Genomic DNA, 23,963 nt, shown 5'->3' on the forward strand with positions numbered 1-23,963 from the left:
TCCTAAAGTGACTAGAATATGAGAAAATAATTTATCCAAATAATACTATATAATTACGTTATTTTAAAAGCTGGGATATAAATAGTGAACAACTATATTTTGAGCCAATAAATTACCCAAATAAATTGCTCAAGAAGCTGGCAAAATATGCCATAAATATGAGATAAACAAAAAGATGCTGAAGTTGTGGAAAAAACATCAATTTTCTGGGTATATAAACAAACCAACAGTCAAATACTGCACTGTATGAGCAAACTACAGCATATGGTAAAATATGGCCTGCAGAACTGCCAGACAAAATATACTGATGAAGCTTACATTGTCAAACATAATAACATGCTAATAAAGATAGATATATCTAATAAAGAGCTTAATCACAAAAGTCAAAAGACATACATTAAAAATTCATATTTGTTAGAAAAATCAGTTGTGAAAGAACAGTTCAGTGACAGAATGACATAGGTTAGGAAAGTCCAGTATCTAAACAACCGAGGCACATATTTAAAAGCACTTTGCATTTGAAATTATATAACAGATTTTTGGTATGGGTTCAGTTTTTAGCAGAAAATTCAAGATAAGCATCGGTGTAATTAGTAAGAGACAGAGGCATATTTTGGGGATATCTGTTAGAACTGTATAGTTATATATGTATTACAAAGCCACATGTATCTTTCTAAGTACTTTATTGTAAAAATATATAAATAGTTTACAGCTATACACCCACATTTTACCCACAGACACACACACAGTCTCAATGAAAAAAGGCAGTCAGGTCCACCAGAATATGACATGTAATGGCAACCACGTACAAACAGGAACCATGAGTACAAATACATTTTGATGTCACTGCTTATTCTTTCAGGGAGTCCAAAGCTCACCCATAGAAGGGTAGAGCTCTCCATCTCAATGAGCTTTGAAAGAGATCTTTAATGAAATAAAGAACTAGACAGCATAAACTTATGACAGTTGACTGGTTTTACAAAGGTCAATATAATTAGCAGTACTTTTATTCTGGATTATTTTAAACTTTACCTTTAATGTTTGGTTTGAGTACTCCAAAACGCTAACTCTCTGTTCCAATATAAAAGTAGTTTACACAAATAGAATACAATGTTCTTCCTTCTGAATGGGCAAATTAGGAAAGGTCTCACTCGTGTGGAAGATCTGTTTACATCGTAAGTGATTTTGTTAAATCTTTTAGCTATAAAACATTCAGACACACTAAACTGTTTCTCTCTATATGTAACATGCCCATTGTATTTTGAAAGCAATCACTGCTCCATAGCACTGTGCATGAGAAACTAAATATCAGACAGACTAGGAGCACAAGTTTAAGACACCAGCTGATCCAAAGCTGCCTCACAAAGTATAGAAAGGAAAAGAAAAAAAAAAAAAAAAGATAGGGACTGGTGAGAAAAAAGCTCATTTTCATAGGAAAAGGACTGACAGGAAAACTGCTTGCTCTCTCTGTGCTACTGCCAGAAATTTATTAGCAGTAGAGGTCTTACACAGATGAGTAGGACTGGCATGGCTATACACTGGAGATTCAAGCATTTATTTCACCACTGATCTAATTTCATAACATAGTTTAAATGAAATGTGAAGAACAATTTTTAGAGGAGATATTGCATGGGTTGGCAAGTAACAAACCTGATCCTCTTTTTCCATGGTGGAAGTTTATAGCTGTGACCTGAACCTCATATTAAAAGAAAATCTAAAACCAAAACAAAACCCCAAAAACCACCACCGCAATTATTTGCCCAATAGAGACAGGAAATACAGTGCTCTATAAGAGAAATAAAAACCCTAGAATAAAAGTGATCCTTGACTAATTGTTCATTCTATTTATCCCTACCCTACTTAAAAGAGGTAAGTCCTTAAACTGTATCTTTGCTTAGCTGCTTTATAACATATTCAGTTTATACAGAGGCAACATCAGTTATTTTTGAATCTATATTTGTTCCTATCAAGATTATCTTCATACAGATTTGACACAAGAGTTGTTGATAAAAAGAAGAATTCTTCCTTTTAAGCTTGCAAATGAGGATATTGCTTTTACCTGACACCTTTCCAATATTTTAGATTTAGTCCAGGAGGGAAAACAGAGGACAGTTTTCAATTTCAATTAAAAAAAAAATGAATTCCTAGGCATGAGCTAAGTTTGCATTTAACATTCATGAGCTCTTAATCACAAGGATGATTACTGTCCCTGTAAAGGGAACTCACCATGAACATGAAAATGTAAGGAAGAAGGAAGTAGAAGAGAGCAGCATTCTGTGCTATTTCACACCCAGCTGAGGCTCTGACCAAAGGCAGAGAACTGCTGTATTTTCAATATTAAGATGTATAAAGGAGGGAAATACAGATCGTTCAACATAAGTAATATTTCTTTACAGACACCATGTATTCATGAAAAATACATGTGCCTGGCTCTGGAAAATTACAAAACCAGATGCAGGATACGTCCCTGATGTGCAATTTCTAAATCCTTTTCCAAAACAATGTTTCTTTTTCTGTCACTGGGATTCACCGTGTAAGCCTTCAAACAAATCACTTCATCTTCCTGAATTCAAGTGGAGTCAGACTGCGCAAAACCAGCACTATGATTTTTGTCAAAATCAGAATTATAGAACAGTCCAACTCCCTTGCAGTGAGCAGAGACATCTTCTGTTAGATCAGGCTGCTCAGTTGTAATCATGCTATATCAGCATTTTTCATATCTTATCTTTCTTTCACTAGAAAAATGATCAGCACTGTTCTGATAACCTGGGCTACAAAGTAATGGAATGCACTGTGCAGAGAAAGCATTAGACAAATCTGCAGCACAGAGCTGCAGCCAAGATCCAGCTATTCTATCAACTGGGAGAATTTCTCCTGCAATTACACTAGTGTTTGTTTCAGAAATTCTGGATGATTAAGGGATAACTAAGAGATCACACATAAATTCTAAAAAAATCATCTAAATAATCATATATGAACACAAACACTGAAATGAGTAACCATATGCCCAGCTGGAACTCCACTAGCTGAATACAAGACTTACACCTTTATCTATTATATTTTATTCTTCTTGTATATGCATTTACAGTAGCAGTTGCATATTATCAGTTTTACTGCTTTATCTATAGAACCAGTCACCTTTCAGTGTCAAGAAGACTCTGAAACCTATCATGAGGAAGAAAAAATCTTAATACAGTGGGTCTATAGGACTGTAAAACTTCAGACGTTGAGAAACTGTATAAATGAGGATGATTCTTCTTGGTTTTAATGCATTTGAAGGCAATGGCACCAGCTATAAATGTCGTATGAAGTGCTCTTTATAAATTACAAAACTGTTTGACAAGTTGGTACTTTCATATCTACAACCCCAGTAAATGTGCAGGAAAATCAATTATAGTGCAGCTTAGGTGCTGTGCACTCATCTTCATCCCACTCTTATTTCCAATTGTTTTTTTCTTTAAGAAAATGGATAACTTATTGGGAAATTTGTTAGATCTGGCAGTATTATTCATTTTCTTATCATAAACTCTTCCATCTACCCTCTGTAATTTAACTCAAATTACTTATGAGCTCTAACAACTTAGTACAATCCATTCCTTCTACAGCCTTTTGCAGACATTCTGGATTTCTTCCATTGCTTGCTTATAATTTTGTAATGCACTTTTCTGTATTTGTAGATTTATCAGAAAATGCAATTGGTGTGATCAGCTCTGTTGCCAAGGAATGTCGGATGGGACTTAGCTGCCTGACCTGCAGCAACTGATCAAAACCATGGCAGTGCTAAATGACAAAATGGTTTCAGTTTTCTAACTGTTACAATTTTATGGTCTTCAGCCACAGGTTAATCACAGCCAATTGCACAGAACTGCTGATGTAGCAACATTACATATTCACAGGGTTACTATTTTTAATGCCTCTCTTCAAGGTGCTGTTAAGACCTGGCTCTTGAGCAGGCTGGGGCAGTATGCTATGCAAATCCGTGCTGACCTGGAGCACATCGCACAGCCCGATGAAAACGTTTCATTCGGGTAACCACAGGAGAAACAAGAAAGGACTCATCACTTGCCTTCCGAATACACACAGTAGACACATACATATCACCATCACCTCCATGCAGGAGAGAATAATGTTTCATGGTGACTCTGGTTTCACTAAAGCTGCAGCACACAGACATATGTACTCTACAAACATTAAGCCACTAGGTCAGCAGAAGATGAAATAGAACATGAATGAAGCAAACAAATTTTCCACTTGCAGTATTAAAAGTTAAGGGTATTCGAGACTGATAATTGCAAAGTGGGGCTCAAAAACACTTTGAATGTGGCCTTCTAAAGAACTTCATCGTGAGCATGGGCAATGACATGAACTGATAACTGAGTTGAACCGTTTCAGAGATCCTTTTGTTGAGTCGAGATTAGTGTGAGTTTTCAGGAGCCAAAAGCTGTGTGCCCATCCCAGCATGTAACCTCACACTCTGAAGTACTCATAGAGTGTAGTGAGATCAAATGAAGACACTTTTAGGAGCATCTGTTGCAAAGTACAAAGATCCTTAAGGGAATTCTTAAGAGAAAAGGAGTCCAGGAAAGCTGGATATTCCTCAAGAAAGAAATCTTAGTGGCACAGGAACAGGCCACAAGATTATCACATGCCAAAAGACGAGCTGGCAGGGAAGAAGACCAGCCTGGCTGAGAAGAAACCTTTGGCTGCAACTTAAGAAAAAAAGAGAGTTTGAGACCTTTGTAAGGAGGGGCAGCAAACTCGGGAGGACTTCAAAGATTTCATGAGTTTATACACAAAGAAAACCAGAAGAGCCAAAGCCCAACAAGAACTTAATCTGGCAACTGCTGTAAAAGACAACAAAAAAAAAGTTTCAATAAATACATTAACAACAAAAGGAGGGCTAGGGAGACTCTCCATCCTTTACTGGATGTGGGGGGAAACAAAGTGACATAGGATGAGCAAAAGGATAAAAAACTTAATGCCTTCTTTGCCTCGGTCTTTAATAGTAAGGTCAGTTGTCGTCAGGGATAACCCAGACCCTTGAGCTGGAAGACAGGGACAGGAAACCCCCACAATCCAAGGGGAAATGGCCAGCAAGCTGCTACACCACTTATACATACACAAATCTATGGGGTCAGACAGGATCCAACCAAAAGTACTGAGGGAGCTGGCGGAACAGCTCACTGAGGCATTTTCAGTCATTTAACAGCTGTCTTGGCTCACCAGGGAGGTCCCAGTTGAATGGAGGTTAGCAAATGTTATGCCCATCTACAAGAAGGGCTGGAAGGAGGCTCCAAGAAACTACAGGCCTATCAGCCTAGAGTTGGGTGGTGGTCTGCATCTGCTGGAGGGTAGGAAGGCTCTGCAAAGGGATCTGGACAGGTTGGATTTGAACTGATGGGCTGAGGAGAACTGTTTGAGGATCAACAAGGTCAAATGCCACGTCCTGCACAAGAACCCCATACAGCACTATAGGAACATGGAAGAGTGGTTGGAAAGCTGCTCAGCAGAAAGGGACCTGGGGGTGCTGGTCAGTGATTTCTGAGGCATATTCAGCTAAGAAACCTAAGAAATAGGATTTGAATTACAGCATGCAACTTGTTTCAGAGTACTATATATGCTAAGTTCAGCACACATAATGACAATGTTTGAGCTGCTGTTTGCCCTGTGAAGTGTGCCTAAAAATTATGGTGGGGGGAGAGGAGAGAGGAAAGTTTTCGTTTAACTTGAGAACATCTAACAACACAACAAACATTGAGTCTGTTTGTTCCTTTTAAATATCTTATAATGGATAACCTTAGAGTAAAACGTCTTCACTGTCAAAATGAGCACCAGATTATATCCACCAGTTCCCACTATTCTCCATTGCCCTGAGATATGCTCTTAGAAAATACATACAAAGTGTGAAAATGGGGTGTTCTGCCTCTGTCTTTGCAAGTAGTTGCACATAGGTATGCCCATGCATACTTTCAAGTGAGAAAGCAATTTGATGTGATAAATTTAAATCCTATTACTAAATCTAGTACATTTTTATTATTAGTTATTTAAATTTATGGGTATATGCAGTGTCAACACACCATGAAATGAAGGAATTACCAATTTCCAGCATGAATTACTTGATAAAAGGGACCGCGTTAAATGCAGAGTTGTTGAATAAATCAGCAATGCTACAGTGGTTAATTACAAAGTTACTTAAAGGAAGAAAACCTGCAGTCTTTTACAGTGTATTATTGCAATTGGTTCCTAGAGTGGCTAGCACAATATTAGCGAACACAAGACATTTCATAGTGGACTTCAGGAAATGCTTTAATGTCTTTAAAAACCACAGTTTAAGGCCAATTCTATATTGCTTAGCAATCAGACTACAAAATATTGGAAGCAACATTTAGCTTCCTCTTAGTACTTTCCATTAGTAGATTGCAAGTGCAGCATAAAAGAAGCCTCTATAATTATGCTTATTTTACTGATGAGGTGAAAGATGCATGGGGAGAAGTAATGTAGCCAGTGATATCTGACAGACTAATTGCAGATTGAGTGGTCTCTCTCTGCCCCCCTAATCTCAGGCAGCTCTCAGGGCCAGACTTACAGCAATTTTAACCTCATTTTCCACATTTCTCTTTTTTTTTTTTTTCAAGTGTAATCTAAAGACATTGTATTGGACCCATTAAGTTTTAATGACAGTCACAGACAGCTGCAATTTCCCTCAGTAAAATAAATGATTAATTAGTAAAACACAGTATGCAATGTATGTCCAAAGTGACTTATTCCTATTGCTAATTGTAGGAATTAGCTAAAGCTCTACAGCCTGCATGGTGTTTTGCAGATCTCCAAAAAAAGTATGGGTATGAACTGAGTAATTTATATTCCAAACTACACAAACATTTCGACAAGGTATCTTAATTTTCTAGATTAGCAACCAGTAAGGTCACTTCTGATAGCCCCATAAAAACATCCAAACCTAGAATTATGTATTTGATAAACTATTTCATAAAGAATACAGGAAAAAAATGACCTGTAGAAACAAGTCGAAAGATTTTCTTTTTTATTAGAGCATTCAATAAAACTAATCAAGAAGCTCAACATCTCAAGTTTAAACAAAAATCCATCGGTGACTAAATGGATTCCTTCCCAATACAACTGTATTTTTCCACTGTTTATTTCAGCATAAAGACCCTCTTATGCTAAGCATAAAATGAAAAACCATGCAAGTTTCACTCATATGTCTCTACCTGAAATGATTTCGGAAAAGGCAAAGCCCTTAAATGTCCTCTCAATAAGACAGCCTTCAGCATTGCCTAAGCTAGCTATAGGTCAAGCCATAAAAAAGTTATTTGATGGAAATACTTTCATTCTCATCTGGAAGAATACAGGAAAGCCCATACATAGTTTGGTTAAGAGGCACTACATATTCATTATTGTTGATATAGCAATAAGTGAGAAAGAACCCATGGTCTAGTTTTCAGAAGCTCATTGGTTATACACAATCAATTAGGTGTTAGAAATAATAAAACAAGGGGGAGAAAAAGTGGCAGAGATTAAGTTTTAAGAGCAGTTCAGAGCAGAAAGGCCTGTCTGAGGTCAGAAAGTAGAGAATCCATTTCTTAGGAGTGGGCAAACCTACCAATTTCATCCATCCAACTCACTATTTTTTTCCCTTTTTTCTTTTAAATGAGAGGAGTCATTACTGACAGAAAGGTCAACACTGAGTAGACTTTGAGGGGGAAAAAAGATTCCAAACCAAAAACCAAACAGTTCAATAAACATCACAGTGCTGGAGAGAAAAGGGAGACCAGGAACCACTTGTAAATCACAGGCAGGCTACACGACAGCTCGTATTGTGTTGTAGGCTGAAGTGGCTTTTATCAAGCTGCCCATGATGCTAATCTCTGGTAATACTTCTTCATGAAATGATGCAGCCCACCCACAAGCCTTCCTAACACCATTACAGCAGATCTGTCTGCTAGAAATGGAACTGCCATGAGAAAAACCTGCCGAGGGTATTCAGAGATATTTTCTGGACCGCTTGGTGGATCGCCTAGTTTCCTCACTTGCCAGGGACCTCCAGACTACTTTCAGGTTTGTTCAATGAGGTTTTCAAAACACTGGAGGACAATCTGCCTTATGAGACTTGCACAGCCAAAACTATAAAGAATTATTACAAGACATTTTCAAGGCTTTTTCACTGAAACTGAAAAGGTAATTAATTCTCTTAATTGAATGATCATTCATTAGCCTTTTACTAAATAACATTCTCAATCTTGCAAGTTACTGCCATGTCTTCAATTTCCATTTTCAAGATAAGACTAATAACAAGCTAACTCACTGCTTTATAAATCTGCAGCACAGTACAGCATACATTGTATGCAGTTTTTCCATTTAGATTCTTCAATTACAAGCAACTGCAACAAAAAAAAAGCATATTTTACTAGCTAATATTACATTTTGGCAGATCATAATTAAATTATTCCTTAGAAGCAGTGTTCAAGTGCTTAAGAAGAGGGATTTTATTGAATAATAGGGCTAATATTTTAACTCAATTAGCATGTTATTTTTCAACAAAGAGGTGTAGACTACTGTAATTCCTTCTTCTAGAGGTAATATCAGCTATAAAACAGAAATACTGCAGCTTTTTTTCTGGTAACCTGTGTAATTTTCCCCATGTAGTTTGTATGCTTTGTATATTTTTTAAGTGCATGAAAATGTGACGTATTCTTATTTTTTAAAATAAATAATCTTACTTTATACTTTTAAATAAAATATACCACTTCTATACCATACAGGCCTGCAAGAGACTATGTTTCACTAAATCTAAAAATATTTGAGCATTCCATTGTAAGGAAAGAATTTTTCCTTTATGTCTTTTCTTCTGTACTGTTGTGAGTTTGATTTATAATATTGGTTGGGGCAAAAGTGATTTTTGGATAAAGAAATTACATCTAGTTCCAATTGAAGTAGGGTATCTTCTCCATGGAAACTGTCCGCTAAATATGGTCAGATGACTTTTTATCAGATTCTTCAACACGATATTTCAATTTGATGGGATTATATTTTCCTATAATCTTTCACTAATAAAAGTGACAAATGTATAAATGTCTGTATTTCTGAAGATAATCAAGTTGTGTCATTTCAATAAAAACTTCTAATATATTTCAAGGTCATCTTTTCTTTGGTTGTTCAAGCTAGTTACTCACGGTCTTTTGAATCATATTCTGGGTTTGCTTAATTCTTAATATTAGATGTATTTTAAAGACTGTGAATATTGTGTTACAGTTCTGTCACTCTTCTGCAATTCTACTAACACCTACTGCATAGTGGATGGCTTTTTAAACTACAAAAACTGTGCAAACGTTGCTAAGTAATTATTTGTTTCAAGAATCAGTATGTGTATCTATATCAGTAAAACTGAAATACTGCACTACATAACAAAAACTATTTCTCATGTGGGGATACTAAGAAGTACACTCCCATACATTTTCCAGCATTCTTCATAACTTTTCTACCACTGATATTACACAAGCCATTCGTTGAAAACTAAAATAGAAATAACAACTCAAGGTAACAAAAGTTTTCAATAATCATCAGATTGGTGATTACATTCCGACCAAGTAAGAAGTTTTTCTAGGATATAGCTAAGAAAATGTGTAATTCTGTCAAGCTATTATATCTCAAAGGTGCTGATAAACACGGAGTTAAATTCCAGTACATCTAATCTGGAATTAGAAAAAAGCCATTTTGATTTCATAAAGCAAGACAAAAAGAAAAGCAAAGGACAGAGGCACACTTTGTAACAGTCAGATGGGTAGATGGAAATTATATGGTATAAAGGAACAAGTAAGCAAAAAAAGACTGAATTATTAGGATGACAAACTAAAATCAGTGAGTTACATAAGGAGATACTAGTAACTGGACATGAAATTCCAGTGAGTTGCATGAAATAGCTTGTGTTTCTTTTGTGCAGATTAGCTGGTGAATTTTCTTAAAGACAAGGTAGTATAAGGTACAACATATTTCCATTTAGAAAACAACAGTAGATACTTAGACGAGCTTAGTCGAACTTGGTAAGTAAAAACTAAAATTCTTACGCTTACCAAAGAAAGAACTTTTCTGAGTGTAACAGAATTATTCACAGTAGAAGCAACAGTGAACTCTGCCAATGTTATCACCTGAATGTTACAACTGCTATGGCATGTAGTATCATAATTCTTATTATTTCTTTCCAGATAAAATGAGGTTATAAATCCCTTAAATTCACTCTATATTCTGACATTATATAAGAAGGAACTGATGGAGAACTAATGACTTCAATTGTGGATTCAGCAAAACAGAAGTGCATTAAGAATCCCAATAGCATACATGAAGCTTCTAGTGAATCAAAGCAATCTGCAAAACACGAGGCTTGCCATCCAGCAAAAAACATGTGATTTAGGAGGACTAATTGAAAACTATCATGGCTAAATGATAAACATAGTTTATCAAATAAAAGGTTGATAAACCTTTTCAGACAGAACAGCAGTTGTTTGAATTTAGATACAGATGACCAAGATGTGAGCAGTAAAAAAACTCTAATTTATTTTTGGTCCTTATTATATGATGAAGCTGACTGCAACAGAGAAATTCTCTTCACATCTTAGGGAACAAAACTACAATGATGTAGCCAAATACTGAAATGCTTACCCAGAGACAATATGGAAACGCCATTTAAGGTACCAAAAGTTTAAGTGGGCAAGAACCTGAGCAACCTGTTCTGAGCTGGCCTTGCTTTGAGAATAGGAGGGGGACCTCCAGAGAGCCCTCTGAACCTAAATTATCCTGTAATTCTATGAACTATATAGACAAAAAACAAACCAAAAAAATTATCCTACTTGTAGATCTCAAAGATAACACACACTACAATTCACAAACATGAAGATAAAAGTTTGTAATATACACCTGAGTCAAGGGTCCACAGCTGGAAAGTACCAAAAAAAAAAAAAAAAGCAACACAATAATAATTTGATTTTCCTAAAATTCTAAAGGGAAACAAATACAAAATAAAATTTTTAAAGCAACACCAGCAGTCTATAGGGGAAGCAGAAGAAAATGGCAGGACAGGACAAGACGGGACTCTTGCAAAATTGTTAGGAATGGCCTACAAAATCTGATTTCAGACATCATTTACAAACTCAAGTTGGTAAACTTACAGTACTGTTAGTTAAGAGATTATTTTTCTTAACATTGCTCCTCTAAATGATTTGAATGTGACTTTGTAATGGTTAACAAACGTAGTAAGAAAATTGAAAAGTCCTAAAATACTGGAAGAAAACCATACAACATATTTTTATCTTAAACAGTTGGTCTCCCTTGCCTCCTTTTTGCAGCTCAAGGGAAGCTTTACACTTTGGAAGCCAAGATGGCAGTATCCATTAAATTCTGTTATAACCTAAACTTTTTGACCTGCACCATGTTGAGGCACAACTATTTATACTTCTGCATCAATTCCATATATTGAAGACATATTAAAAAGTATAAAGTCATAAACTTTACTGACCCTTTTCTGCTGCTTCGCTCATTAAGGCTGAAAGATATTAATCTAACAAATAAGTGGGTGATTACCTCTTGAAGAACCCTCTTCATTTTCAGAAGCAATGTCTTTACAGCTGTGCAGTCTTGTAGCATCAACCTGAAGGGCAAAGACTCAATGCCTCCGCCTTCTTCTAGACCGGTGAAAGGCCACTCCACGGATGGGCTGCCAGCCAGCTGGCTAACACGAGGGTACCTGGCTTCTCCTTGGTCTATCTCCTTTGACAGCTTCAGAGATAGATTCCTTAAAAGAGAAAACAGAAAGATCAATGCTAAAATATGAAAAATAAAAAAAAAAACCCAAACCTTAATAATCTGGGGGGGTTAGTTCCTTTGAATTTAAAGACACATAACATATTCACTTTTGGAGCCTGCTAGCATGAACAGCCTTTATAATATACATATAGCCATATGGTGTTAGCAATAAAATATGCATTTATAAATGTACCATATTCTAGAGGAACTGAAACCATGCTCTATCTCATGCCCTTCAAAAAAAAGCCATTTTCTTAAAACAAAATATCTGATGGGCAAAACTGCTACGGGCCTATTTTATTTCAGTTCAGTTTCATGAAACAATGAATCTGTCATGCACTTTCAAAAACTAAATCAAATTACATTCTTTCATATGCTTTGACTTAGAACTCAAAAAGAACAGAAAACTGAAAAAAAAAAAAAAAAAAAAAAAAAAAAAAAAAAAAAAAAAAAAAAAAAAAAAAAAAAAAAAAAAAAAAAAAAAAAAAAAAAAAAAATCAAAAAAAACCAACAACTCCCTTCTGGGTTGACCCAGTGACTTAAGATGAATCTGCTATTGTATAAAATGGAATTTGAAATTTAACTAATCTGTACTCACTCTGAAGTTCAGTTATTACCAAAGCTATATAAGCAGAACATGAAATAAAATATTAAGTTGTGGTTGAGAATCCATTTAAGACACAGAAAGATTCAGGAATATTTTGATGGACTTTGGAGGTAATCAAAGACAATTATTTTGCTGCATACACTCTCCCTTTCTTTCATATCAGAGCAAGTTATCTACAAGACTTTCCCATGACGCTGAAAGTGCAGCAAACACCAACAAGATGGTGAGGGGGGGCTGGAGTGCACAATAAATGAGGAGAGGCTAAGCAAGCCAGCTTTGCTCACTCTTCCAAAGAGGAGAAGTGACACTCATTGCTGACCAGAGCAGCGTTCAAAAATTATGGAGCCAGGCTATCCTTAGGGATGCACAGTAATAGGATGACAGGCAACGGACAGAGGATAGAATACAGGAAATTGTGACTAGATATAAGAACTTTATTTATTTATTGACTTCTCTTTTACCGTGAGGATGGTCAAACAAAGGAACAGAGGCTCAGAGATGCCATTGGACACCCACCCTTGGAAATACTCACACCATGCTGGGACAAGCCTAAATAACCTGCTCTATTTGGACCTGCTTTTAGCAAGAGCTTGACAAAGAGACCTGCATAGATCCCCTCCCACCTGTGTGACTCTATGATCTAGAGGTCAGAGATTGTATCAGCCACAATCAGTCCAAAGAGTAATAGTAGAAAAATAGAGGTTGCTTTACATTTTGGTGGGAGAGAATGGAACTGAAAACAGTATGGATTTTTCTGGAATGAAAGCATTCACAACTTCAATGTTGCACCTATTTGACTCTCGGACCAGCAGTGGAAAAAGGACAAATCTGAATGGACGATAAATCTGAGAATGTGCCTCATTGTGCAATAGTAGCATATAATTACTACTAAATTATAAAGTGTGGTAACAGCAATGCATGACACCCATGTTCATACTAAATTAATTCAGTACAATTAAAGATGTTAGCATAAATGGTGAAGAAAATGACAATTCTTATTCATTTAATGGATGGTTCCAATTTTCTCTTCCATTTGAATTTTCATGCAACACAAAACTGATTCTGCCATAATGTGGAAGGACAAAGAATATTTTTCACAATAAATTTTCCTTAGTGAGTTCTGTTTTTATAGGATCCACATACAAAAATGTATTAATGTGATTTCTTAAACAAGCAACTCCCAATGCCATACAAAAAAAAAAAAATTGGGAATTAGAATACTAGAACTATCTTTTAAGGATGGTTCATTTTCATATTTTGCAAGCTATGTAATATGCAGTAAAGAGAACCAGTAAAGAGAACATGTTATATCAAGCAATGTACCACAGGGACCACATATATGGACAGATACTCATGCTGGCCAATAAAACTAAAATCATTTTAATCCAGGCTTTTCAAGATTCTCATAAAATAACAACATCAGTCTGTTTTAATTTTTAAATGCATAGAAACAACTTTTGGTAGAATATTTTGTATCCTTAAAAACAATTATCTGAGGTGCATAGTAAAGTTGCTTTTGATTGAAGGATATTAAGCCACTGTTTTTTCATAGCCTTTATTAAAGAAGACTCAGGTATAAATGTAAAGGAAAAACAACTTATAAAACTGAAGTTTCATAACATAGACTACTTTTAAGGGCTCATAAAAGAGGCCATATTCAAATTAATGGAATCTACCCTTAAGTAAGATTTATGTAGCCAGGAAAGCACATTACAGAAATTAAGTAAAATGAAAAAAAAAAGGCTTTTTTTTCCCCTGACCAATGCCTATAGACTTAGTTCTTGGAATATTCTACATGTTCATTTTGCAAGTCTCACTGAAGTTTCACCTTCCTCATGCTCCTCTACAGGCATCCTAAAAGGGTAACATCCTTGCACTGAGAAAGGACTGATTTAAGACCTATTGCCTTCCCAGAAGGAGTCTTTTACTGCACATTATCAGGAAGAAGAACCTGGTATCACCAGCCATACCGTGCTCCCCAGTGACAAGGAAATAAGTAGTACTCTTGGAATACTATCCTCCTCTCTTATATGGAAGAGATAAAGTGTTTATGTATAAGCTACAGATGCACCGGAGATACAGCTATTCTGAATTTCATTAAAAAAAAAATATCTTCAATTATTTTGGTGAGCTTAATGTTGACATCACACATGTTGACAAGTTGACAACACATGAATTTACTACCTTTTCAAATACAGGATCTTGTACTAAAGTATGAAAAGTACCACAATAACATATTACCACTCATAGTCATATAAGAGTTTAACTCAATTGCTACTGAAAAATAGTGTCTCAAGTTGGTATACAATGAGAATTCAGACAATGTAATCCTTTCTGATAGTTCAGAGGTATTTAACCGATACGTGACAGAAAACCTCTTCACTGTCTGATACAACTCATTCTACTTGCTGCAGAAAAAAAAGCTCATTTTAAATACATTTCAGAACTGATCTTTCATTAAGTTCATTATTAACAATGTCCAGGTGGTCTGTTATAGGATTATTAGAGTAATCCACTGCAATTCATCTCAATGAAGCAGTAGAGATTCAGCAAGGGGGAAAGAAGTCCTTTGTAAATTAGAAGTTTTACTTTATCAGGAAAACACCTCTTAACCTCTCAAGTTGGAGAAGGAGCTGGATCTTTGACTGGTAGTGCAGAATCTCCTTACAGATGGGCCAGCCCTCTCCACTGTCTAAATATGTATTTATTGTAATAAAAACATTTCAGACGCAAATGTTATCGGTGACAAATTGTTGATAAAAAGCCTCAGCAGGTCTATTTTAATGACTAAAGACCACGTATTTCCTTTAATTCTATAATATTATCAATGTACAATATTTCAGAAAACAAATTTGGTCACTTTTAAATATTTGGCTCCTGTCGGAGCTGTAAATTTGCCTGACATACACTTAGGTTATGTTCCTACTTTAATAAAAGCTAACTTGAAAACGTTCCTGGGTACTGAAAGTCAGTTTCAAAACACTTCTGAAATCGTTTGAGCCAAGCCTCGCTCTTTCAAATGACTCCCTGGCATGGTTTGGTTGTCTCTACAGGAAAACTGGATGGAACCACTCCATTCTGGAGGATGTCAGTGGTACCATCCTATGTAGATGCCCCCTCAAATCTTTAAGCACAGCTATCACAGAATCACAGAATATGCTGAGTTGGATCATCGAGTCCAACTCCTGGCCCTGCACAGGACCATCCCCAAGAGTCACACCATGTGCCCGAGAGTATTGTCCAAACTGTGTCAGGCGTGACCACTTCGCGAACAGGGAGCCTGTTCCAGTGCCCAGCCACCCTCTGGATGAAGAAACTTTTTCTAATATCCAACCTAAACCTCATCTGAAACAGCTTCAGGCCATTCCCTGGGAACCTGTCACCAGTCACCCTCATTTCTAATTGATAAAAAATCCAGAAGCTGCAACACCCACATTTAGTAAAATGGAAGTGTCATTAAGACAGATTTTTATTTCAAAAGCAGTCTTTATTGAAACGGTATGATAGTATTAAAATAATCAATCAGTGACTTTTAGGATTCTAACAGCCCCTATAAATCTAATGCAACTGCATCTTAACTGAGGAAGAGACACAGTTGTGCAGCTCTTTTGAAAGCTTCTTCCCACTAAGAAGGTAGAACAAAATCAATGTTCTTATGTCAAAGAATTTTTTTTATATTCTACTAAAAAAAGAGAGTAAAGAAAAAGAAAAAAAAAGCACAAAAAAGGGAAAGAAAAAGAAAAGAAAGAGGACCCAAAGATAAGGATTTGCAACTTGAGCTCGTTTAAGTTATTCTTCCCTCCTTACTGATCCTCAGATCAATGATTTGAAGAGCTTATGGTAATTTGAACTTCACTTACATAAAGATCCCCAGATTATGTGGACTTTAATCTTCTTAGTTTTCATCAGCAGTGCTCAAGATGTTGCTATAGCAGAATTAGCCTAAACTAATACAACTGGTTCCCCTGAGTCTGCTTTTCTTGATACCAGCTTAACAGAAGAGAACCCATGTAATGCTGTTGGCATCAGAAAGGCTCTGCAAGCAGAGCAAAAGACCCCAGACTCTATGGGAAGAGCAGAACATGCCTTCTTTCTTCCCTGAGGGCTTATCATCTAAAGCAGGGTCTTAGATAAAGCCTGAAATCACTTATTTCCAGTGTCTGAGTGTGCAACTTTATGTGTTTATATTCCTAAATAAATATATCATATGTATATATACACATGTATTTTTATGGATATATATTTTTATATATTTACATATGTTATAGAAGTCATACACACACTAGGATATAAACACAAAATTAATCTTCATAAATATTTTAGAAAAAATGAAAGGTATTATTTGTCCATAACTAGTTCCATCAGAAACATACATCCTTTTACATTAGAAGAATATTTTTAGTTCCATAAGAGGTTATATCCTGAAATCTTTCCTCATACAAATCTAGAGAGCCTTTAATCCACACTTCTTCCTCTCATCCAGAATTTTCTTTTTTCTCACCAACAATAAATAGATTTTCCCCCTTTAGAAAAATCACTAATCTCATTTTGATTAAGGTCCCTCCGTAGGACCATGTAAGGCACAGAGTAACTACTTCCAATTTTTAGAGGAAAATCTGTTTACCTCAAACTCTTCAAAAATTCAGTTCCAAGCACATTGTGGCTCTCTTAAAATGATGAACATTACCCTACTATCATCCCAGATTGAATCTTAATCCCTGAGTACTAATCTCATTCAGTAAGGAGACATGTTCTAACCCAAACAGTTTAGAACTGAAATATATGGACATATTTTGGAAAAAAAGAAGTCCCTCACCATATTTAGCAGAAATGAGGCACAGATTTTTAAAAGGATGTTCCTAAATATTCCAGTGGGCACATAAAACACTGGTGGGTGCCTAAATGTTCTGAAGATCTAGTCAAGGAGGATAAAAATTGGCAAACTCCTCACTCAGGTCTGAAAATGCAGGCTTTGCAATACTGAGAAGATAAAAAGGTAACCAGAACATAAACACTTGGCTAATTACCCACATTAGCATTTTTTGGCATCAAAATTTATATCTCTGCCTCATACAACTTCTCTGTGTTACTTCTGCTCTAACAGAGAATGCTTCAGAAGTTATAGGGATAACATCTCAGAATACTAAACATCAGTGTGTCATGAGGTACGCTTTGTTTGACATTTTACAGCTTTTAGAACTATGTATCATTAGTACCCTGATATTAGGATTTTTCAAGGTCAGCCTTTCAGAAAAACAATGTTCAGCATCTGTCAGTGTGAAACTCTTCAACCTCACACGAGTGTACACACAAACTCTAATGGCTAATGCTGCTCTAAGTTAAGTAACTATCAGCCTTTTCCACTACAACTGCTTTTCTCTCTCAGGTTTATATCTCAATCATCCTTTGGGTTAGAATCCTGGTAATAATGAACTATGGTATCAAATTAAAGAATTAAAAAAAAAAAAATCCCTCCATCTTTCAGCTGCAGGTAAAGTACAGTTGATAAGGGCATGTCAAGCATTTCTTTCCTTTCTCTAAATTCTACAAGAGTCAAGCACTCTGTTTATATTCCCTGATCTAGCACACAATAGCACAGCACTTCAGATTTCAGTCCTTTTCTTCCTCTTGGAATCTATTAGGAAAATTTAAATGTGATAAAGTAAGATCATGCAACAACATAGAGTAATCAGATAATATTCAAAAAACAGCTACTTGGAAAAGACCAGTGGGGCTTTTTTGCTTTCAATTACTAACGATACTTGCAGTAGTAAATAAAGCATTACAGAAAAACCAGGAAAAGTAAATGAGGATTACTGGGTATTGAGACTTTAGTACTTTGAGTATTAAAAATTTGTATTACTCCCCCTCCCTCCCTTCCCAAAAAAACAAGCAAATCAGCAGGGGATCATTCTTGAAAACTATGTTACAACTACTATATGAAATATAAATTTTAGCTTAATTATGCATACAAGCAAGCAGTAATTCACATTACATTTCTGGCTGGGATACAGACAGAAGAAAGCATACCTGTCCCTGTCCATTGCAGGGGATTTGGAGCTAGATGATCTCTAAGGTCCCTTCCAATCCAAACCATTCTGTGATTCTTTTATTTGGACAAAGGATAAATCCATCCCCAGTCACTGCAGTGGTCGTAAACAGTGCTTACTTCTGTCGGGACACTGCCTCAGTACAGATTAAAGCTAAAGGCACTTGGTGTTCTCTACAAATCTCACTCCAAATGCACTCCACGGAACTGACCGACTCAGCTGACCTGGGACTGGAACCACAAAAACTAATCTATTAATGACAGCCACTGAAGTGTGCCCAGAAAACTTCATAGTATCGGGAAAAAGGAGAAATATAAACTTGTTTTGCCACTGTCACCTTCTGGATCAAAGCAACATTTATCTTCACCTTTGCTCTTTGCTCTAAATGCTTGAGTCTTGCCTTTAGAAAATGTGAAAACAGAACATAAAACTTTTGGAGTTTTTACAAGGTTAAAAAAAAGTTTAAAAAAGCTGGAAAATCACAATAGGTACTGGATATGACAACTGTCTTCCAAAAAGCACAAACAGCACACTCGTTTCATTCAGTTACCAAACTAGGTAGGTTCCCTTATTTAAGAACGAATTGTCAAATACTTGCTACTACAGGTCAGTATTTTTTTGCTATCAAGGCTTTTCAGACTTCTGCTCAAAATTAGGTCCATTTTAAACAGGGGGGGAAAGGCAAAAAGCAATGCATTTTCTGTGCCCAAAAAGAAGCTACTGAACTCTTAGCATAGGCTTTAGTGGGAAGATAGGTAAGCTAATTGGAAAGGTTAAATCCACTAAAAGACAAAAGGACAGCAGATTTTGCAACAAATATCTGCTTAGTGACAGGCAGAATTCATAGACATGAGTAAGAGAGATGGACTTTCAAAGAAACCAGAAAATAAAGTAGAAAATTCATTTAATTTATAAAGAAGACAAGACACTTGCTTCAAGACCTTTCTGACTTGGTTTTTAAATACTTGGGAAGCACCTAATCATATTATTACTGCCTAAACCAAGATATTATCTTTTGATGAGTTATTAAGCAATAAGAACACTTCTGTGAAGCAAAGCAAGCAATTCATTTTACCTTGTGTTGGCCGAGAGGTTCATCTGAGACACTTAACAACAAATTTAAAGATTTAATTATTATTTACTAACATATCTAGAAATAAAAAATACCTTCAGCATTCTTACTTCCCTTACATCACAAACCCTATATTCCTTTCACATGGTCAGCTGAACTCTTCTCAGACCAGGTTCAATTACAGAAACAGTCTTCGTTTCTGACCGTGCCAGGGCTTGGGACCAGATACAGACATCTAAATAATCACCCTAGGTTCTCGTGCTATAGCCACACCACACTCCTTGATTAGGAAAAATGCACTTGCCCACAGGATTAGATGGCAGATAAACAGCAGGCATTCCAAGAAAGAAGAATAAAATGTCAGTGGAGCTGAGCATTTAAAAGTTAAGGGTTCCTCTGTACAACAATTAGGTAGTTAAAAGTCTTTGGGTGTTCAGAAAATTCCAACTAGCAATCCTAAAATTTAACATTAACTCTACATTTTCACGTAATGAAATAAATAGTCAGTAATACAATCTAATCACCACAATACTCAGTAATTACAAACACAGTTGAGTAAAGATACCATTCAATACTTGTTAATGGAATCAACACAACAGACTTTTATTTTGGCAAAAATATATGACTAAACAAATGCATCCCTTCTCCCTGCCCTCTATCAGTTTTAGAACAAGGAGTAGAAAACAATTGCATCTAAATTCAGAGGATACATCCACCTACTTTAGGTAGCAAATTTGATTAATATGTCAGGAGGAAACTGCAACTTTAAAACCCATCCTATTTCATTATCACATAAAATAGTTGGAATCTAGTGTTAAGATTAAAAGAGCTTTTATGTTAAATCCTCTTTTATGCCCAATAAACGAAAGCATGCAATGGATTTAGGGACATAATTTATGAAGAAATCCAGAACATGTAGTAACTATATATTCATTCCTAAAAGATAGCAATCTACTAAAGGAGTTTTTTTAATGCTTATACTTTATTCTTTTACAAAGTTTTTAAGAAACATTATGGAAGCCTGATCTACACAAAAGGAACAAAACATGAGAAATCCAGTATCAGTGCTAATGAATTTCTCTAGTGAAATTTGCAGACAAAAACGTCCTCACACAGCAGTTGCAAATAATCTGTTTTCCTGACGAGTAATGGTGTCTAAGCATGCCCATATACATATTGTTTATATTATCAAGGAGATCCAGAATATCCTCGGTTGGAAGGGACCCATGAGGATCATCAAGCCCAACTCCTGACTCCTCAGAAGTCAACCTGAATGTTAAACCAGGTACCGAGGGAAGCTGTGGAACTTACAAAAAAAAGGGTAGTGTTTTCAAGGTAAAAGCAAGACAGAAATCTTCCTCAGTCCATTCACTGATGTAAAATCTGTTGTTTCATAATCAACATTGCCAGGCAGCTTTAGATAAGAAATAATAAGCAAAAAAAGAAGTTAAGTAGTTAAACAATATATACTTTCTGGCTTCCAGCCAAAACTGATCATAATTCAAGTGTACAGAACAGAATAAATAAACTTCCTTTTGGTATAACCGGGTAAAAGCTATTCCAGAACTGCAGGTCTAACACTTGGAGCTAAACCTTTAGCTCTGTGAAGATACCAGGTACCAACATGAAACAAAAAGCTCACATTCAGATGTACATCATCTTAAAATAAGAGTCTGAGAGCTTCACAAGCACAAGGATTTCCTTGGAATCACTGACCTTCCAAAGGCTGAAAACTACCCCTTTTCCCTGGAACGCTGTACAGCTCAAGGTATGGACTTACAAAAACTGTCACTGGCATAAACAGAGGCAAATAACTTACTAACAAAAATTCCAGGTTGTACACGGGGATGAAAGCTTGTAAGTTAGGGGATCCTTCATGTGTTGTTTCCTTGGGAGCATCCTTCAAACAACCAGAGGGCTTGTATTTATTCAGAAAGGTTTCACTTACAAGGCAGGTGTTGCAATGTCTGCACTTGGAATTTAATTAGTGAAATTAAATCTGTCCAACAGCACATGCTCCATTTTTTAAACAAAGGCATCAGAGACCAAACAAAAAGCAAGCAATAAGCTAATGAATGTGTAAATTAACCTAATTGCTTTGTTCCTACATGACATAATCAATCACTAAGTGCCATGGCAGAAATGTGTTATTATATCATACAGTGAAACTAGCCCACCTACAGGAGATTTCTCTGACTTTTCTGATTGTAAATAACTCATTAAAAATAATCAGAATATTTACTTTTATTTGACTAAAGCACTCCAGTAGTGCTTTTCATACTGTCCTTTTACAGAGGAAAACATTTCTCCTCTCTCCTTTTCCCCCTAATGTCACCTGCTGTGAAAAAGTAAATCTAATGAATTGGCAAACAGGTCAGAGGTCGATGAAAAGGAGATGGTTTATGTTTTGGTTGACTATGAAGGACCAAAGCTCAGAACTCTGAGTCAAACTGAAGTATCTCTAAATATTTATTTGCACACCACCACACAGAAGGAAGTAGCATGCTGAAACTTCAGCTCCCCCTCCCTTACAATATTTTCACATTAATGCAGTGTTACTTGATACGTAAGTGCTTACAAATTAAAGTCCCATCAGGAGTTTCACTCTCTCTACAATGCCTCGTCTCTCATCACTTTCAGGACATTAGGTTCCCTGCCTTTTAATGTTGTTTTTTTAGACCAGTGTATTAAAATCCAATGTTTATTTCAGTTGTTTACTTTCTGATTGTTACATTCTCTAGTTCAGGCACTCTGCTTGAATTATTTGAATATTTGGAGTTACTGTAACTGCTTCTAGTTTGCAATGCCAGGCACGATGAAGGTCGAGAATAATATGAAGAGAAGTACTGTGCAAAACTACACAAGTTTAGAAAAGGTGAATCTCACTGAAAACATACAGCCCATTATTTGAATTTAAAGTCTGATGTCTGAATCCTTTTACACTGAACATTTTCAAATTTTAAGCAGTGAATGACAGTAATATTCAGAACACGATTTCCCCTAATTTAGCACTACTGTGATAACTTGTACCATTAATGTATTAAAAATTGCAACAAATACAACAATGAAAAAACACACTTGTGAAAGTTGCTCTAAGGAAATTATTTTAAAATTTAGTATGATTATTAATTTACAATAGAATTCATAGCATTTCTTCTGTGAAGCATTAAATGTACATTATATAAAAGAGTAATTGATATTATTAGCTACTAATTTTGCAAACTGTTTGTCAAGAGAGCAACCCTAATAACTGCTGGAGTTTGAGTTAAAACTTGCTGCCCAAAGCTCCTTCTAGACTGAGATTAAAAGCAGACTTGCCAACTCATTTATATTCAAGGCATTTAGTAGTGTTATTCCAGTTTTTCAAATAAATTCCACTTTTTAAAATAAAATGCACAAAATGTCAACTTCTGACTCAGACTGTTGCCAGTATGAAATTTTGATCTAAGCACACCCTATAGATTTTGAAAGCAGAAAACAAAGCACTCAAAAGATATGCCTGTGCACATACAGACATGGTACAATCTTTGAAGTTGAGTATTGCTTGACTTATGACTCTGAATCTTTTGCATTCCTAATGCAAAGCCATCCTCCTGCCTTTGCTTTCAGGGACCAGAAATCCATCAGACACTTGGATTAGCACACATATTACTGGCCAGGCTGTTGTTGTCTAAATTTGACACACAAAACCTTAGGAACACATTAGGGTGTGCATGCATCCAGTGGGAAGATGCTGCACAACTACACCTTGGACACTGATGGATGAGAAGAGACACAATTAACTGGGAGGTGGTAACAGAAGGATGAACAAGAAATTGTAGATTCATAGATTAGTTTGGGTTGGAAGGGATCTTTAAAGGTAATTTTGTCCAATGCCCCTGTAATGAGTAGGGACATCTTCAACAGAGCGGGTTGCTCCAAGCCCTGTCCAATCTGACCTTGAATGTTTCCACGGATGGGGCATCCATCACCTCTCTGGACAACCTGTTCCAGCATCTATCCACCCTCACTTAAAAAAGCTACCTTATATCTTGTCCTATTACAACAGATCCTACTAAAAAGTCAGTCCCCCTATCTTTCTAATAGGCCCCCTTTAGGTACTGGAACACTGCTGTAAGGTCTTCCTGGATGCTTCTTTTCAGGATGAACAATTCTTCCAGCCTTTCCTAACCAGGAGAAGTGTTCCACTCCTCTAATCAGCTTTGTGTCCCTCCTCTGCACCTGTTCCAACAAGCCCATGCCCTTCCTGTGCTGTGCACAGCAGAACTGGACGCAGTGCTCCAGGTGGGTCTCACAGGAGCAGAGTAGAGAGGCAGAATCACCTCTCTCAACCTGCTGGCCACATTTTTTTGATGCACCCCAGGATACAATCAGCCTTCTGTGCTGTTAGAGCACATTGCCAGCTCATGTTCCCCCTCTC

At 36.2% G+C, this 23,963-nt stretch overlaps 1 protein-coding gene across 1 annotated transcript in view; it reads right to left on the reverse strand.

Moving 5' to 3' along the window:
- CCSER1 (coiled-coil serine rich protein 1) overlaps window positions 1-23,963 on the reverse strand; it is a 337,000-nt gene that overhangs the window by 134,832 nt on the left and 178,205 nt on the right. Inside the window, exon 5 of the mRNA XM_027897604.1 lies at window positions 11,593-11,803. Within this exon, the coding sequence (XP_027753405.1) occupies window positions 11,593-11,803 (211 nt within the window). The remainder of the gene's footprint in view (window positions 1-11,592; window positions 11,804-23,963) is intronic.

This window comes from Empidonax traillii, unplaced genomic scaffold (assembly GCF_003031625.1).
Source record: "Empidonax traillii isolate 1590-97213 ecotype Southwest subspecies unplaced genomic scaffold, ASM303162v1 scaffold552:size469881, whole genome shotgun sequence".
Classification (NCBI taxonomy): Eukaryota; Metazoa; Chordata; class Aves; order Passeriformes; family Tyrannidae; genus Empidonax; species Empidonax traillii.